Source organism: Chlamydomonas reinhardtii, chromosome 2 (genome assembly GCF_000002595.2).
Source record: "Chlamydomonas reinhardtii strain CC-503 cw92 mt+ chromosome 2, whole genome shotgun sequence".
NCBI lineage: Eukaryota > Viridiplantae > Chlorophyta > Chlorophyceae > Chlamydomonadales > Chlamydomonadaceae > Chlamydomonas > Chlamydomonas reinhardtii.
The window spans coordinates 1914052-1932028 of NC_057005.1; the positions used below are offsets into that span (position 1 = coordinate 1914052).

The 17977-nt window shown below is 59.8% G+C and overlaps 2 protein-coding genes across 2 annotated transcripts; both read right to left on the bottom strand.

The window, feature by feature from the left end:
- Positions 1–305: 305 nt before the first annotated feature.
- CHLRE_02g087800v5 (uncharacterized protein) lies at positions 306–8231 on the bottom strand. The gene is made up of 18 exons (XM_043059364.1): positions 7680–8231; positions 7495–7548; positions 7161–7275; positions 6745–6922; positions 6369–6478; positions 5925–6025; positions 5461–5724; positions 4612–5233; positions 4327–4448; positions 4110–4229; positions 3885–3986; positions 3619–3694; positions 3293–3432; positions 3060–3089; positions 2820–2844; positions 2484–2508; positions 2138–2264; positions 306–1899 (listed from the first exon to the last, which is right to left on the bottom strand). The coding sequence occupies exons 2-18, from the start codon at positions 7543–7545 to the stop codon at positions 1813–1815; spliced, it is 2295 nt and encodes a 764-aa protein (XP_042926998.1). The 5' UTR covers positions 7546–7548; positions 7680–8231; the 3' UTR covers positions 306–1812.
- A 1095-nt stretch (positions 8232–9326) lies between these two features.
- CHLRE_02g087850v5 (uncharacterized protein) lies at positions 9327–17932 on the bottom strand. The gene is made up of 18 exons (XM_043059365.1): positions 17065–17932; positions 16767–16820; positions 16410–16524; positions 16032–16212; positions 15602–15714; positions 15190–15302; positions 14641–14910; positions 13890–14415; positions 13605–13726; positions 13395–13514; positions 13160–13261; positions 12895–12970; positions 12585–12724; positions 12351–12380; positions 12177–12201; positions 11886–11910; positions 11559–11685; positions 9327–10928 (listed from the first exon to the last, which is right to left on the bottom strand). Exons 1-18 carry the CDS (start codon positions 17356–17358, stop codon positions 10842–10844), a joined length of 2520 nt encoding a protein of 839 aa, XP_042926999.1. The 5' UTR covers positions 17359–17932; the 3' UTR covers positions 9327–10841.
- Between the last annotated feature and the right edge of the window lie 45 nt (positions 17933–17977).

Consider the following 17977-nt stretch of genomic DNA (forward strand, 5'->3'; position numbering starts at 1 on the left):
GGATGTCGGCAGACCTCTGGCCTGTCGCGCCTTGTTGTGCGTTGGTGCTGCCGCCAAAAGACCTAAACGAGATGAGGGGTGTTACGTGGCGGTGGGGCTTTGGCGGGCTTCGGCTTGGCTTCGACTCATGTGCGTAACACTATGAAGGTCGGCAGCCAACCAGGGGGCGGGTGTTGTTTCTCTGGGTCGCAGATGGCCCTTCGCGGCGTGGGTACGGCGTGCCCCCGCTTGTCGGGTTGTCCCTTCAATTGTAATCCGCATCCATAAATGCATGATGTAGTTGATGTCTTGACATGCGGTTGGAAGGAGCGAGGCCATAGATGCTGACACATGTATGTGCAGCGCCTGCGGTACCAGACATCAGTGCTTGACATATCGCACAGCCCAGCTCAGCCCACCCTGACGAGTGGAGTGTGCAGCCCAGTCTCCCCTGGTGCAGCCTGCTGCCTGCCAGCCTCCACGCCCTCTGCGTCGCCGCCTGTCCGCCCTGTGCTCCAGTGGCCCAGCCATCCAGGCTACCTCAGCATCAGGCTGAAGTTCCGGGCGTCGCACAACATTCGGCGTCGCTTGAATGGCAGTCGCCAGTCCAGCAACAGGCACTCTCTACAATAGCAAGTGTAACAACAATTGTCATTGTAGTATTATACACCCGCACAGTGAGCCCGGCCAAGCCGATCACCCGCCCCTTCACGCCGGCACAACAAGGCGTCGCTTCTTCGCGCGCGTCTTCATCCCAGAAGCCAACACATAGGACAGACTAATAGCTGCACTACTCATGCTGCTGCTGCTGCTGCTGCTGCTGCGAACAACATGCTCTGCATAAACAACACACCACACTCCTCCACGCCGCACGCCGCCACGCACATGCCGATGCTACAAGTGCGTTACCTGGCGTTACCACCGCATGGATACCGTGCCGGCACTGTGTCATCGTAGCATCGGCCGCATCAATGTAATACCGTACCGTGCCGGCACGTGTGCAATTCGTTGTAGCGGGCATATGCATGTGCTTATTATGTGCGATGGCGCTCCCCAAGCTGCAAATCATGAATTACGCTTATCTTCCGGCGCCGTGATGCCGCACAGCCTGGTGTCAACCATCACCCCCAGGTGACGTACAGTGTGTGATGGTGTGAACAAGCATCGCTGTACGGCCCGCTCAAGGTCACGCAGTACTACCCCAATCGCTCGAACTAGAGCACTAACAGAACTTTAAGAAGACAATTTTGGAGATACATAAAGTTTATGCCAAGAACAACGTAAGTGGGAAATCAGTCAGTCACACATGTAGAGCAGTAAAACAATCAAGCCACCCCGTGAAGCCTCGCCTTGGTGCCGCAGTGATTCGCCGGCGGCACAGGCAATGAAGGTGCACAACAGGTTCCAGTACTAATGCAGTCCCTGCCCTGACAGCTTTCAGCCTTGACGCCCTAGTGCAATGGAACTACACAAATGTCAGTCGTGAATCACACCTGTCCAGCATTTAGCGCCTACTGCACACGTGGACCGGTTTACCGCGCCGCATGACTCTCACTCGCATTTACACCGTGCATTCACACTGAGCGACAATTGTGATCATTCATGCCGAAGCAGACAAAGATCACCAAGTACATCAAACTCAAAAGCCCACACACAGAGCCAGCGAGACAGAAGTCATACAAATACCTTGGGGCCTTGCACACACTTCTTTAGCCGACTGGTGGAACGCGCGAACGCGGGCCGGACAACAGCGTCTCCGTGCTCACGCGCCGTAAACTGTGGCGTCTTCGACAAGGACAAGATGCTCAATGCGGCTCTGCGCGCCACGCCATTTCAGGGCCCCGGCGCAGCCAGCGACTGCAGCAGCGCGCTGAGGTGCTCTGCCACCACCTCCGCAGTGGGCCGATTGGCCGGCTGCCTCTGCAGAAAAGCGGAGAAGACGACGAAGGGTACATTGCAAAGCTAAGCTCCAAGGAGCACGCGTTGATTGTGGTACCGTATTATGACTAGCCGCGCCCGGCAATTCAGCGAAAGCAACCTAGGCTCCCTCTGGTTGCGGCCTCTGACCGGGGGGGGGGCTACTGTCACGTCATCGCAACCCAGCCGTTTCATCGCGGTAACGTTCTACTCGCGCGCAACTTGGCATCAGCGTACGTACTTGTAGGCAGTTGAGAGTGATGTTGACGTAAGCCCGCGGGCAGCTGGGGGGAAACGCCGGGAAGATGGAGGCATACCGCGGGCCCTCCTTGGTCCGCACACCTGCCCTGCGGCCGTGGTACAGCTCCCTGTGGGATTGGCAAAGGGCGCGAATGGCGCACGTTGCAGTAGGTGGGTGCAGACATCTGGAGCATGGAGCAGCCTTTAGGGCCGCAGTCAAAGAGCTGCAGGATGTCGAGCGCTTTCCGCTTGTGCGCGGTCACGGCAACGGCGCCGTTGTGTCGGCCAATACTAGAGTAGCATTGCCAGATGTATTGGAGATAGAGCTAGACGTACGCACGACTCACCAGAGAATGACACCCAGCGAGAACACTGCGCGCAGCGGGAGGGGAGGATTGGGGCAGTGGCACATGAGATGAGAGGCGCGAGGGGAGATGGAGAGAAGTTTTGAAAGAGGCCATGAGCACGTGTGCATATAGGAACCGCAGCATCGCAGTCGCATAGCCAGAAGCAATCGTCTCAGCGGCGCAGACAACGCATGCTTGTGGCAGCATCAACGTGCTGACTAAGCGTTTCGGGGCCCTGGCTTTGTCCATGACTGTCGTCCCTCATGTAGCCTCGTTCAGCTAAGGTGCCTCGCAACCAGGTGCTATGCAATGCGAGGGCGAGGAGCTCACACGCACCATCCGACGCGGGTCCGACTTGGCCCTGTGAGCAAGTCAGCATGCAGGTAGCCACAGCGACGGGTCAGCGATCATACGGTACACTCTCGAGCCCCTCCTGCATCACCCAAGAACCTGTGCGCCGCCCACTACGTCTGTGACTACGCTGCCCGCTATGTAACGAGCAGCCCTCTCCTCTCCCTCATGTCTGTGCATCCGTGCGGTCATGCCTAGGCGCCGCGCTGCTGCGTTGGCACGCACCTTGAGGATGACTGCGGGGCACATGTAGAACTGCGGCGCAGCACACAGCAGGGGTTAGCAAAAAGCCAGGGTAGATCACGCAAGCAGCACAGAGACAGCCAGCTGGCAGGTGCTGCTCACTTGCGGCAACCTGCACCGGCTGCGGCCGTACAGGCCCCGGCAGCAGCACCCTACCTCACTCTGCCCGACATGCCATGACTTGGGCATCGTGGCAGCGGCCTAGCACTACTCACCATGGTCCCCATGCGCAGGTTGCTCAGGTGGCTCTGGTTATGTGGCAGCATCACACTCAAACCGAAGTCGCCAACTTTGATTGTGTAGCCAGACGGCTCGGAAGAATCGTGTTTCAGCATCACGTTGTTGGGCGACAGGTCTGCGGACGCGGACAATGACCGCCATGCAGCGCAAAAGGCGTGTCAGTACTTCCAGCATCTTGCGGACATCCATAGCGATTGACGCTATCCCCCAGCAGTGTCATGTCATGCCACACACGGGCCTCCGCCCGCATGCCCCCATCCGCCCGGCTCCGCTCCGCCCCGCCCCGCCCCGGCCAGCACACCTCCGTGAATGATACGCTTGGAGTGCAGGTGTGTCAACGCACGTGCAATGCCCAACGCCATGGCAACCACCGGTACCTGTAAAAGCGCATGATGGCGGCATGCATACTTTAGATGAAAAGTCAGGAACGACAAACAGCCGCGGGTGGCAGTGCGTTGGTTAGTTTGGACACGCAAGGACCACTCCCGACGTTTCTGGTAGGGCCCCGCAAACAACGCGCTGCCTCTGACACTCGCTGTTCGAAACGTTGCAGTTACAGGAACGTACCATCTGTGTTGCGGACGGTGCCGGCCATATGTCAGGGCGGCCGTACAGTTTGCTGAGTGGCCCGCCGTCCGCCAACTCCTGAATGATGTACAGCCGCCAGTCCTGTGCGGCGAGGCATCCGAGGTAGGGCCGCAACCATTGTTCTCAAGGGAACGTCCCAAATAATCAAAACGACAACACAAAGTGGGCAAGGCAAGGCAAGTGACACCCAGAGGGAGGGCTTACCACAATCTGAGGCATCATGGATGCTAGGCCGGTGCGGCCCGAGTCGGTAGTGGCTCCGTCACCGGAAGATGCGGAGGCCACGGGCGCGCCGATGGGTTGGAGCTCACACGCGTACGTTGCCTGCAGCGGCGATGGGACAGGAGTTTGCTCAGCACGGCAGGACCCATGTGCTCTCGTACCGTACTAGGTACAACGCCACGGCCCACAACAAACTCACGATGATGTTCGGGTGCACGATGGATTGGCACAACGCGGCTTCATGAAGCGCGCGCTTGCGTCGCTCTTGTGACGCCGAGATAATCACCGTCTTTACCGCCACGGGAATGCCCTGCCAAATGCCTGTACACGCACCGAGTACCGGATCGAGGTCGAATGCGGAATGCCCCTAGTGAAGCATCCTTTGGTGAGTGCAAGACACACATGGTGGCGTATGTGCACGGCCAGCGCCGTTGCCATGCACACAGGGCCGTATACATTATGCAGCAGTTCAGCACACCCTCACCTCCGTACACGACGCCGAAGGCCCCTGTGCCCAGCACGGTGTCGATCCGGATTGTGACGTCCTTGACCTGCATCCGCACCTCCCGCGCCATGCGTGCCAGCTCCTCAGCCACATCCGAGGGCCGCGGCGCCTCCGCCGGCTGCACCACCACACTCTCTTCTGCTGTCCCTTCTGTCAGTGTTGCACGGCTGCTGGGGCCCTGCGTTGCGGCTGCGGGCTGCTGCACGCCCTGGCCTTCCTGCGGCTGTGTGGACTGGCTGCCATTGCCGTTGGCTGCGCCGCCAGTACTACTGACGAGCGCACCTCCGCTGCCCGGCGGCAAGCTCACCAATTTGGCTGTGTCACCCTGTGGCCCCGCCGCGCGGTCCGGCCCCCACTGCGCAGCGGCAAAGGCTGGACGCAGGCCCCCAGTAAGGGTGCGGGTGATGCGGTCGGAGGTACGCTGCCGCGCAGGCGTTGCCGTGCCACCCGGGGACACAGCATCTTTGGCAGCATCAGCTGCGTCCGAGGCCCCTCCGTTCGCCGCGCCTGCCGTGTGCGTGGTGTCACCATTCAACGCCGGCACCTCGTCGCAGGATTCGGCATCCCCTACGTACGTCGCCGTCGCAAACTCTGCAGCGGCCTGCACACATGCCAAGAGCAGTTGCAGGCATTGGACGTTGGGCGCCATGCACGCGGGTACAGCGTGTGGGCACAGCGACAGCGCGACACCTCCTGCAGTGCTGCTTAGTCAGAGACTGGAGTAAAGGCGCTTGGCTATCCGCAAGAAAATGGAAACATGGGCATCACCAACAGTCAAGGCCGGGTCCACGGGTCACACTCAGTCTGGGTACAGCCGCACCCACGCACCTCCTCGTCGTGCTGCTGCGTCCACACCGGCGGCGCTGCGTCCGGTTCAAAGCCCATGAATATGTCAGAGCTCCGGGCGGCGCTGGGTAACACTCCTGCTACCGCCTGAGACCCACTGTTGCTTGCCCCATTCGCCTTCCCAGGTGCGCTGCTGGCGTACGCGGCCGCGCGCGCCCGGCGGCGGCGGGTCAGCACCACCGCCGCCACCAGCGCCGTCAGCAGTACGATGCCCACCGGGACCACCACGGCGACCACGATGGTGTCCTGCGAGAGTGGCAGAGGATGAGAGAAATGGTCCTTGATTGCGGCGACACGGCGACAGAACGAAAAGACAGCAAGAGCGGTGCCGCCACCTTCCATGGACAACATACGCAGTATACATCACAGCTGACCTGTCATTCGAGCCTTGCGTACATGTTGCAGCATGTTGCAGCATGGACAGCATGGACAGCATGTGCACTGACCGTTGTGCTCAGGCGACTGCTGGCAGACGCCGCTGCGGCCTCCTGCGCGGCGGCCTCCTGCGCGTCCAACTGTCGTATGTAGTCAGCCACACACTCGTCACCTGTCGTCGCACGGGATTAGGCCGCACACACGCGCATGGAGACACATCGCATGCATGGTCACCGCAAAGGTGTGTGCTTTTCCCTTTCCTTGTGTACGCAACACATGCACGTAGCGAGGAAACGGGACGCATTGCATCCCATGCTTCGTACTGCGGTTTGCTTCCTTGCCTTTCAGAACACACACACACACACATATGTTTGTTTGTTGTTTTCACACACACTTACACACACTCACATCACATCACAAACCGTGTCCTGCCGGACGGAATTGGAACTCAGGGCGGGCGTGTATCCTTCCCCCGCGCTCCCCGCCTCTAACTGTCTCCCCGAACGGTTGCGCACCTGGACGGCGGTCGAGGCAGGACTGCGCCACGACGTTGTCAGGGTGGTATAATGAGTTGTAGACGCTGTACACGTAGCCGCCAAAGTGAAGGCCCTGAAACGCCAGCGAGCTGCGTCGGAGGGCACATGGGGAGGGAACGCAGCCCGGCAGCGAGCTGTATCAAGGGACACAACGCGAGCGGCGAACTCGAAGCGTGGGCGCAGCCCGAGCTCTGCACGAGTGGCACAAGCACCGAACGTCGCGGCCTCCTTTGCTTCTGTTGGGGATGCAACGCGGATGGCGCTTGCCTGCACGAGGCAGCTTCTCCTGCCCCGGCACAAACGTGCAGCTGCTGCCAACGTACCATCTACCACCCCTGGCCGACACCCAGCTTACGAGTCGATGGGCGTATCAACAACATAATTCAGCTGGAGAACGAGGTCCTTAGTGAGGGTCACCGGCACCCCCGGGCTGCGCGTGGTGCTGTATGTGTAGTTGGGCAGTGTGTACACCAGCTGCGGTCCGGGCTCCGAGGCACTCCGCGCCGCCAACCGCATGTTGGTCAGCGCCGCGTCTGTGTACAGGGCACGGGACACGGCAGAGAGGTAAACACGGGAAGGTTCCCTGCGCAGCACGTAGTGTGTGACTGGGCGAGGGAGGTCCGGCAGAGCGGCAGAGCATGGGATTGCTGGTGAGAGGAGCTTGGGTGCCATGCTCGAGGTTCAGGTGGGGTTCAGGTAGGTGGATTCAGGGGGCTGGGCCGGCAAGCAAGCATTTGTCAGAGTGAGAGACCCGTCGTCATGCTGACTTACCGGTTGGCAACCCAACCCGTCGCCACTTGATGCAGTCAATGAAGTTAACTCTGCCTCCAGGGCTCTGCCGTATGAATGGCAACGTGCTCCCCACAAGTCCGAGAAAGTTAAACAGCTGCGGCAGTTGGTGGCGTGTGCGTACGGCTGGCTGCAGGGCGCTAGGACCACTGGACCACCCACCCTGCGCTGCAAGCTACCACTACTGTTTGCAGGGGTGCAGGGCTCACCCGACTGCAAACTCCGTTGTGACATGACTACGATACAGTCACACTAAACACATGCACACGGTGCATATGTGGCTACATGCATGGGTGCGCCCGTCCGCCTCACCCACCTCGAGCCCCACGAACCGCAGGACGTTCCCCGGTCCGATGCTGAAGACCATGTTCTATACGGCACGGGAAGGTTCGAGGCCAGCAGGTGCAGCGGTGAGGTCAGCATGCTTGCGGATGCGTACAGGGCTGGACGTCCGGAGGGGACGGGCAGAAGGCCGGCCGCCCCTCTTAGCACGTGGCGCACCTGGCTCCTGAAGTCAACAAAAACCTTGATACCGGCGCTCAGCAGTTCTGGCACCGCTTGGATCGAGACATTCCTTGTGAGCGGTATGGTTCCGTTAGGGGGAGCCTGGTTAAGGACCAGCGAATCGTTGAGCAGGATTGTCCTGATGCCGTCGTTGGCAAGCGCTGCCCAAAGGCTATTTACACTGTTGACGACTACTTCTGCGCTATTGCTTTCAGTCAACCATCGACTGGCGTGGTCGGGTGCGGGCGCGACTTGTGCATGGCCAGCGTCGCCCCTGGTCGCTAGTTCCGAGATGCTCCGGGAGGCGCCGTGGTGAGCATTGGCCCAAGCGACTAGCAGCCACAGCACCAGCGTCGGCGCAATTTTAAGGAGAGCCATTTGGCTGGTTGGACCACTCGATTAGCCCTTACTAGCAGTAACGTAGACTACAGCCCATTATGTGTCAGAGTAACTAACAAAGCTTTGGCGCAAATAACGGTTAGCTCACAGTGTCACTCAGAATGTTATTGCTCTCGAAACCCACTCTGTGAAATACTGAAATAGGTTTAGAAAATAGCAGTTATGTACAATTGCTCTGCAGGGCAACATGAGAGTCGCGCGTTGAATCCTGGCCCGTACAAGGAGGTGGCCGCCTTAGGGAGGCAGGAAAAGGGCTGAGCCCTCCCCTCCCGGGTCGTTATCAACCCAGCCACCTTGACGCGGGCGCCTACTAAGCACACGCCTCTATGTTGGGGGCCTTTGGCATCCCCGCAAATCCGGACGTGGCCGGTTGGGTGGGGTGCACAGTCCGTGCTAACCCGCAGCTAACAAACTTGTCACGTCACTCGCCGCCAATCGACACGTGCACCCTCAGCCCCACGCCCTGCTAGCGCCGTTCAGGCTCTCAGCCCGGCCCCGCCGCCGCCGGCGGCCATGGCGGCCGCTGCAGCTTGGTCGGCCGCTCGAAGCCCATCAGCTTCAGCAGGAGGAGCACACGGATCACGTTGGCGGCGGAGACGTCGCGGTTCTGGGGATGGGGAACGGGGAGGAAGACGAGAGCGCACATGAGCTGTCCCAACCGTCAACCTGTCAATCAATCCGTCCCCAGTGCCCAGCCGTCCCCGCACATGCACGGTCCTCACCCAGGTCGTCAAGCAGTCGTTGCAGACTTTGACCGACCAGGGCCGCTGCCCCTCTTTCAGCCCCCCAAGCCGCTTGATGGCCATCCACCGGCGGCCCACCCATCCACCCGCAATTGCAATCCCACTCAACCCACCCACCTTGCAATCCCACTCAACCCACCCACCTCGCAATCCCACTCAACCCACCCACCAGCAATTGCAATCCCACTCAACCCACCCACCCACCCACCAGGCATAAACCCACCCACCAGCAATTGCAATCCCACTCAACCCACCCACCTTGGAGGTCTTGTATTCATCGACGATGAACACATGCTTGGCGTAGCGCTCACGGAGCAGCTTGATGAGCCGCCCCGTCGGCGCGCGCCCGCCCCTGACGGAGATGGGGGAGCCGCCCTTCCCTCCCTGGAAGGCCCACGAACCCCACCCCACCACCACCTCCTTGGGCCTGCCGCCCGAAAAAGTGCCCCCCGCCCCCCCCCCCGCCTCACCCCCATCCAGCACCCCTCCATCAGCGACGCTAACCTCTAAGGAGTAGAGGATGAACGGCATGTTTTACTTGAGTGCGAAGCTTACACGCGTGTCAGATCAACGTACGGTACGGTATCAGTTCTGATTAAATGAAGCAGGTTACGAATGCGACTTTGCAAGGAGGGACAGTCCGACCAACCCAGCACCCAGGTCAGGAGGGAACCATCTCCGGCCCGAAGGGAAACCGGGCTGAGCCCACACCACGTGCACCAGTCTGAGGCCGATGGTTTCGAAATGCCTAATCTCCCAGACAAAGCTGGGGTCGGTTTGTAACCTCAGGCCGCGCTCTACCAAGCACAACACCCATTCACGCCAGCGTTACAACTGAGCTACCCAAACCCCGTGTTAACCCGATGCTGACTGTAATGCATAAAATATGGTTCAGGAGGGCTTGGCAGGTGCCGGAGAAGCTCTCTCTTGTTGTAACACCAACGCGGGTTCAACTTGCGGCGCGCCGTCCAGCGAAATGGACCGCTGCCATCCTGTGCACACGTGTTCTTTATCAGAATGCAGTATCGGAATGCAGTAAGCATCAGCTCGAGACAAGCTGGCAAGACCATAATACTAAGCCTGCTAGACGTTTGGCGTACCCGTACGACCCCGCGCAGACTTATCACATGCCACTTCGGTAATGCTGCATTGCCTGCGGCCCACATTCGGACATCCATCCCGCGCACATTCAAGAAGTTGCCTCACATACCCGCCAGGGGCACCACCGGACACCTGCCCTCAATGACAGACGAATGGACAAACACTGCCTCCATGTATGGGCAGACAGCCTCATTCCGGCGGCGGCTAAAACCCACACACCAAAATGATCAAGCAGTTCGAGCAAGTATCAGGCGCGCTTGGATCCATGGAGTGTACGCAAACGTGCCGTAGCCTTACTTCCTTGACTTCGTGCATTCACACATAATGAAGCCCGTCACGCAACAAATCATCAGTATCCATGTCAACACAGAAGTTAATGCAGCAGAGTGTATTGCAACGTCATTGAGCATGAGCACATGGATCCGTGTCAATGTGGAAATATCTTGCTCCTTGGCAAACGCTCTTTATCGCCAATGGCCAGCAGCGCAGTACTGATCCACCTAACTTCTTCAGTTCTAAGAGCTGCGTGGACGCTTTGCAGCTATCATACATGGAAAGCGGCTAGCTACCTTCCGTACCGTGTGTACTCTGCGCAACGCCACGCAACTATGGTACGGCATTGCATAATGCGAAGGGCAGTGCAAGCTTGCAAAGCGCTAATCATCAGCCGCCGCTTGCATGAAGAGTCTTTCAAAAGAGTGCATATGTACGGTGTACGGTGCGTGCAACGCTTGGTGTAGGTAGACATAATTGGTATCATGTGCGCAACTGTACTGTATCAGTTCCCGGAAGCATGCAGGGCTAGACCCGACCTGCTGCAGGCTAACACGGTGCGTTATGCAGTTGTCGCCACCCAGCAGCACTTCTTTCCAATTCTAGATTTCTTACGGTGTTACTATGCAGCGCATGCGTAGCGTCAGCACTGCCCTGCTTTAAGGCACTGCAGCAGCCCTTCCAAATGCTGCACCACGAGCTCCGCGTTCGGCCGGTTGGCCGATTGTTTCTGCGGGTCAGAAGAGTAGGGCGCGGCAGCAAACATGAGCGGCATTCGGGGGTTGCTGGCGGTGTGTGCGATGCTGGTTGGTGCTTGTTCTTGTGTGCCGCTGCGGTGGCGCCCGCGCCGCGCGGCTGTCGTCCGCCTTCCGGGCGGGCGTGTGGCCTCATTCGTTGTTGTGCGTGTTGTTGCCGCCGTTGCCTAATCGCGGTGTTCGCTGCTTCTTGTGTGCGTCGCGCTCGCGCGCCCTGGTGTGTGGCGGTGGCTATGCGGTGACGCACGTGGTGCGCGCCGCGCACTCGCTTGCGGGTGAGCTGTCCTGCAGTGTAAGTGCCCTTGGCTGTTCGCTATCTCCTAGCCGGCATATCAGCCTCAGCTCCTTTGTCCAGCCCAGCTCTGCCGTTACAGCGTAGGCGTACAGCGCGCGGGCACAACATACTGGATTGAAGTCCTCACAACAATTGCTGGGGCTGGTCAGCTGGTTCGGTTGCACCGCCTGGTGCCGGTGCTCGCCCTGCCGCCGTGGACACCACAGAGCAGGCATTCCCATTCCATTTACCGCTTATTCACCGTTTCGTGCGTGCCCACAGCAGATAGAACTACTGTGCTACTACGCTTCACCCGCTGTCACGTACGTACCTGCAGGCAGTTGAGCGCCACACTCACGTACGCCGGCGGGCAGCTGGGCGGGAAGGCCGGGAAGATGGAGGAGTAGCGGGGGCCACATCGGGTCATCACGCCTGCCTTGCGCCCGTGGAAGAGCTCCCTGTGGAGTTGCAGGGGTTACAAAAGGGCTTGCAGGAGGGATGCGTGGTCGGGGGCTGGGTTTTGCCCGTCGGCGTGAGGGCCCATGCTTGTGCTCACAACACCTGTCCCAGTTTCGCAGATGATAATGCAATGAACCTGTGGTTGCTAACTGTGATCACCATGTAAGCGTGTGTACAGCCCATGTGCGTGCTCGCTTACCACAAGATGACTCCAAGCGAAAAGACTGCGTGGTAAGAGGGCGAGCAACGGGTGGAACCAAAGGAGTGAGCCAAGATTGTGCCTGATGCTCTTATCCATCAGAAAGCAAGCGTCTGAGATTTTCACGCTTGCGTCTCTGCGCGCAGCCCTAACCATCCGGGCCCGTTTTCCCCTTAGCAGCGCCCAGCCTCCAGGTCCGCTGGGGCCCCACGCTGGTGCCCCGTGCTCGGGGTCTGTGCCTGCTACTTGGCTATGCCACATTGCCAAGTGATCCGGATGGACACAACTCACCGTCTGACGAGGGGCCCACTTGGCCCTGTGATCAGCGAGGCACATGGAAACAACGAGCCATTCGTTCAGCTCGCGCAAAAGGCACATGAAATGTAACTACATGGGCTGGATTTGTGCATGGCTAAGTCCAAGGCAAGTGGCCGCTGCCTCTGTTTGGGCCCAAACCGAACGCACCTTGAAGATAACAGCCGGGCACATGTAGAACTGCGCATTGGAAAGTGCGATTGCGCGACGGGACTTTAGCCCCAACGCAACATACATGTTTGCGCTGCATCGGATGAGGTGCTGGCAGTAGCAAGCTTCGTGCAACCGTGCAGGCCCCAGCAGCAGCACCCTACCTCACTCTGCCCCACATGCAGTGCCCTTGGCATGCCCTGGGCATCGTGGCAGCGGCCTAGCTCTACTCACCATGGTCCCCATGCGCAGGTTGCTAAGGTGGCTCTGGTTATGCGGCAGCATCACACTCAGACCGAAGTCGCCAACTTTGATTGTGTAGCCAGACGGCTCGGAGGAATCTTGTTTCAGCATCACGTTGTTAGGGGTCAGGTCTGCTCGAGCGAGAAAAAAATGGCATGCAACAATAATTTGGTTAAGCAGTCAGCAAAACGCTCCGCGGATGCCAGGATCGCAAACAGGTTATGGCACATTCGGCTCCCCGCATTCCTCCCACAGTGCATGAACTTTAGTTGCTCCGCTCCGCCCCGCCCGGCCAGCACACCTCCGTGAATGATACGCTTGGAGTGCAGGTGCGCCAACGCACGTGCAATGCCCAACGCCATGGCAACCACCGGCACCTGTAAAAGCGCATGATGGCGGCATGCATAGATGGAAAGTCAGGAACGACAAACCAGCAGCGGGAAGCAGTGCGTTGGTTAGTTTGGACACGCAAGAACCACTCCTGAAGTTTCTGGTAGGGCCCCGCAAACAACGCGCTGCCTCTATTATAGTTTGCTGTCCGAAAAGCTGCAGGTACAGGAACGTACCATCCGTGGCGCGGACGGTGCCGGCCAGATGTCAGGGCGGCCGTACAGTTTGCTGAGCGGCCCGCCGTCCGCCAACTCCTGAATGATGTACAGCCGCCAGTCCTGCGTGGCGAGGCATCAAAGGGCCGCAACCATTGGTCTCAAGGGCGCAGCGCGTGGGTCCCAGACAATCATATCGACAACACAAAGCGGACAAGGCAAGGCAAGGCAAGTGACACCAACGGGCAGGCCTTACCACAATCTGAGGCATCATGGATGCTAGGCCGGTGCGGCCCGAGTCGGTCGTGGCTCCGTCACCGGAAGATGCGGAGGCCACGGGCGCGCCGATGGGTTGGAGCTCACACGCGTACGTAGCCTGCAGCGACGGTGGGACAGGAGTTTGCTCATCACGACAGGACCCATGTGCTCGTACTAGGTGCAACGCCACGGCCCACAACAAACTCACGATGATGTTCGGGTGCACAATGGATTGGCACAACGCCGCTTCATGTAGCGCGCGCTTGCGTCGCTCTTGTGACGCCGAGATGATCACCGTCTTCACCGCTACGGGAATGCCCTGCCAAATGCCTGTATAAGCACCGAGTACCGGATCGAGGTCGAATGCGGAATGCCCCTAGTGAAGCATCCTTTGGTGAGTGCAAGACACACATGGTGGCGTATGTGCACGGCCAGCGCCGTTGCCATGCACACAGGGCCGTATACATTATGCAGCAGTTCAGCACACCCTCACCTCCGTACACGACGCCGAAGGCCCCTGTGCCCAGCACGGTGTCGATCCGGATTGTGACGTCCTTGACCTGCATCCGCACCTCCCGCGCCATGCGTGCCAGCTCCTCGGCCACGTCCGAGGGCCGCGGCGCCTCCGCCGGCTGCACCACCACAGCCTGGTCGGCCGGCGGTTGCCCCTGACCGTCCTTGAATGCTACGGCCACGCCTTCAGAGGCGCCGCCGCTGCCCATACCACCGCCCCCAGCTGCCGCCGCCGTGGTATGGGCTGCGCCCCCAGCAGCGCCCGCGCTTGTCGCAAGGGCCGCCGCCGCAGGGGACGCAGCCAAAGGCGCCGCAGCCACGAGCGCAGCCGCAGGGCGCATGCCCTCCTCTGCCACGTGCTGGGCAGCAGCTTCACCCACCACCGCTGCTGCCGGCGCACGTGGCCTGGCAGCATCAGCATTTATAAGTTGTGACAACATGCCGTCTACGGCTGTGGCTGAGGTAGCGTCCTGCTGTGTAGCGGCAGCACGGAACTCCACAGCGGCCTGCGCAGATATACACGCCAATTGCGTAATGTAAGCAGCATGCAATATAAGGGTCCTGCGTCAGGTATGAAAGTGTGAGAGATGCGTCACCGTTTTGATGCGCCACCGTCTACAGATGCGGCGCGTGATGAAGGCAGATCAAGCTAGTTGAGTTCTAGCCCCGAGCCCGCCACTCCGCCAGCTGCCGCCGCTGTCACACCAGCCACGCCCCTCATCCCGCCCCACCTCTTCTTCGTACTGTTGTGTCCACACCGGCGGCATGGACCCCTCATCCAGCCCCATGAAGATGTCAGAGCTGCGTGCGGCACTGCTGCTCGGTGCTTCGCCCGCCGGCGGCCGCGCGGCAGCGGAGCTGGAAGAGTCAGACAGCGGCGGCGGGCCCTTGCCGTACCCAGCCGCACGCGCCCGGCGGCGGCGGGTCAGCACCGCCGCCGCCACCAGCGCCGCCAGCAGTACGACGCCCACCGGGACCACCACGGCGACCACGATGGTGTCCTGCGAGAGTGGCAAGTACGACGTGTGTGTGTGTGGGGGGGGGGGGGTTGGGTGCGTGCGTGCGTGACTGCGTGGGCGCCACTGGTGCGTCAGTGAGCCTTGGCAGCGTACCAGCCGTAATTGAGTGGGCATTGGCACGTCAGCGTACGTCCACCTCCAGTGGCCAACGAGCCGCAGGCTACGGGGGCGCGCACGCATGCACTGTGTCGAGCCCTTCCCCTGCCAAAACGCGCACGCATGCACGCGCGCACACACACACACACACACACACACACGCACCGTTGTGCTCAGGCTTCTGCTGTCAGAGGGCGCTGACGCGCCCTGCTGCCGCTGTGCTTCGGCGGCGGCCTCCTCGTTCAGTCTCTGCAGCTTTGCGGCAACACACTCGTCGCCTGCGCATTGCAAAAAGTGGGGAGACCTGTTGCAAGCCTGATCTGTAAAAGTTTTCGTAAGGCACAAGGGAAGAGGCCTCGATCGACACTCACAAGGTTTGCACAGGGCCTGGCAGGGCAGAGTCTCCGGATGGGCACACAGGGGCCGTCTTGCAACTGCTGCACCCGCACCCGCACCCGCACCCACACCCGCACCCGCACCCGCACCCGCACCATAACCAGGACCAACACGCACACGTTTCTAGCGTACATCAACTGGCCCGACACCTGGCTACGTGCACCCATATGCACGCACGCACCCGGGCGCCCCGAGGCCAGACAGGCCGGGTCGACCAGCACGTCCGCAAAGTAGATGGAGTTGAAGGCCGAGTAGGTGAAGCCACCCAGATACAGGCCCTGGAACGCCAGAGAGCTGCGAGGTATGTGCGTGTACACGAAGGGGGCAGGGTTGTGTGTGTACGGGTTTTGTGGGTTCATTCATTGGCACACGCTCGCACATATATACGCAAGCACACACACACACACACACACACACACACACACACACACACACACACACACACACACACACACACACACACACACACACACACACACACACACATACACACACATTCCCTTCTAGCCCCCCTAGAGCACGCACACTCTGCTGCCCACCTGTGCACATAAACAGGCAACCATAAACGCGCACACACGCACACGCACACATACGCACACGCACACACGCACCTGTCAGCGGGCAGGGTGGTCTGGAAGTCCACCATCAACGCCACCGGGCGGTTCCACACCATGGGGTGCTTGGGGCTGCTGCGGGTGGAGTTGTAGGTGAGGTTGGGCAGGACCACCGCCTGCTGCGGCCCCGGCACGCCGACGGGCCGCGGCCAGGACCGCATGTTGACCACTGCCGCGTCTGCATTGCATGCGGTGCGGGTGCGGTTGCGTGTGGGTTTGGTGGCGGGGTTGCATGAACAGCTGGGCGTTTGCGTTCCCGCCATCAGCACTGCACCATCCTCTTTCCCAATACGTAAACGCACACACGCTCGCACACACACGCACACGCAACACACACTCACACACAAACACACACAGTCACACACACGCGCGCACCGGTCGGCAGCCCCGCACGCCTGATGGTCACGCAGTTTTTGAGGGCGACACGCCCGCCCGGGCTCTGCCGGATGATGTTCAGCCCCGGGCCCACCAGCCCGTACATATTGACCAGCTGCATGCATGGGATGTGCGACGACGACGTGTGGGTTGACAGCAGAGCTGTCGTACAGATGGTAACCAGTCAGCAGCACCACGCACCTACCTAGCTAGCTATGTGGTGGAGATGCACAGTGATGCAGTATCCATGCATGAATGGGCCCACAGCTAGACAGCATGCAGCAGCCAACAGGCGCGGCAACCGAGCGAGGAAATGGCAGGCCGGCGGGGACATCGCTCCCTTGTGAGTTCACCCACCTCAAGCTCCAATAGTTGCAGGGTGACATCGGGTGCAATGGCGATGACCATAGGCTGCGGCAGCAAAGGGCGGATCAAGGGTGGTCAGGCCGTTCTTGGCCCTCCATCGCTCCGTCCCACCGCCTGCACTCCATGGCACGGCCTGTCCCCGTGTACCCCTCCACGCCACCCCTGAGGACTGGCATCGCGGAAGATATGCGTGCGATGTTGCGTCCAAAGCATATGGTTCCATAACGCTGCTCTGCAGCCCGCGCGCGTCAGCAACAGCAAAGCAACCTGGCTCCACGATGTCACCGACCTGGTCCCGAAAGTCCACAAACGCCTTCACAGACCCGTCAGCAGCGGTCGGCTGCACGGTCACATTTCTCTTGAGTGCGAGCGTCCCGCCCGGTGGAGCTGTATTGAGGACCAGTGAGCTGTTGAGCAAAACTGTCTGGACGCCGTCGCTGGAAAGCGCTGCCCAGAAGCTAATAGAGTCTCTGACCAGCACCTGTGCATCTGCGCTTGCTAGGAAACGGGCGCCGTGGACGTGCGCGAGCAGCAAAACCAAAAGCGCAACCGGACTGCTTCTGACATGCCGTAGGACTCCCATCGCATTGTGTCTATGGCACTTGCATTACGTTTGAGCTTTATGAGGAGCGGAGCTAGCGTTGAAGCTGCGTTTTGAGCTCTCGCACTGAAAATCGTCTTTGTCGCACAGCGCACACTGGGCGCGATCAAAGGTTCGTGCAATGTTTTGACAAGTTTGAGGCAGCAAACTCTTCAGTAGGTGACAAATTCATTCCCAGGGTGGATAATCGATGCAGAAGTCGGAACGGCCTAACGGTGACGAGGTGCTGCTAGCGGTGACCAGGTCCTGCTTTCGGTGAATGACATGCTGCAAACAATATCTCCTCCCCAGGACACGAGAGCGGATGCAGCGTATGAACAAGCGAGTAACCTGGCAGGCGAGAGAATGCGCAGAGCAATAACTTGGAACGCAATTTAACGAACGACACAGGCTGGCTTACAGGTGGCTTATCAGAGAGCGTTTGCAGTATTTCTCCCGTTTTCGATCGTGGGAGTGAACTTACTCATATCACTGCCCTCTAATGTCAAGGCGCTCCTGCCGATCGGCTAAGATGAAAGTTTTGTGAAGCAGAGAGCCTGTATCCGCTGATATCGTCGGGGCGCGAAGCATTCACAATTGCGGGCTGCGAACTTAACTGTAA

Excerpts from the sequence above, each read along its gene's own strand:
- CHLRE_02g087800v5 (XM_043059364.1), bottom strand. The coding sequence starts at position 7,545 with ATGGTCTTCAGCATCGGACCGGGGAACGTCCTGCGGTTCGTGGGGCTC. Across the intron at positions 5,725-5,924 it reads GCAGTCGCCTGAGCACAACG|GACACCATCGTGGTCGCCGT; the intron begins GTCAGTGCACAT and ends CCACTCTCGCAG. Across the intron at positions 4,449-4,611 it reads CTTCGGCGTCGTGTACGGAG|GCATTTGGCAGGGCATTCCC; the intron begins GTGAGGGTGTGC and ends GTGCGTGTACAG.
- CHLRE_02g087850v5 (XM_043059365.1), bottom strand. The coding sequence starts at position 17,358 with ATGGGAGTCCTACGGCATGTCAGAAGCAGTCCGGTTGCGCTTTTGGTT. Across the intron at positions 12,971-13,159 it reads CACCGTCCGCGCCACGGATG|GTGCCGGTGGTTGCCATGGC; the intron begins GTACGTTCCTGT and ends GCGCTTTTACAG. Across the intron at positions 11,686-11,885 it reads TCGCTTGGAGTCATCTTGTG|GGAGCTCTTCCACGGGCGCA; the intron begins GTAAGCGAGCAC and ends GCAACTCCACAG.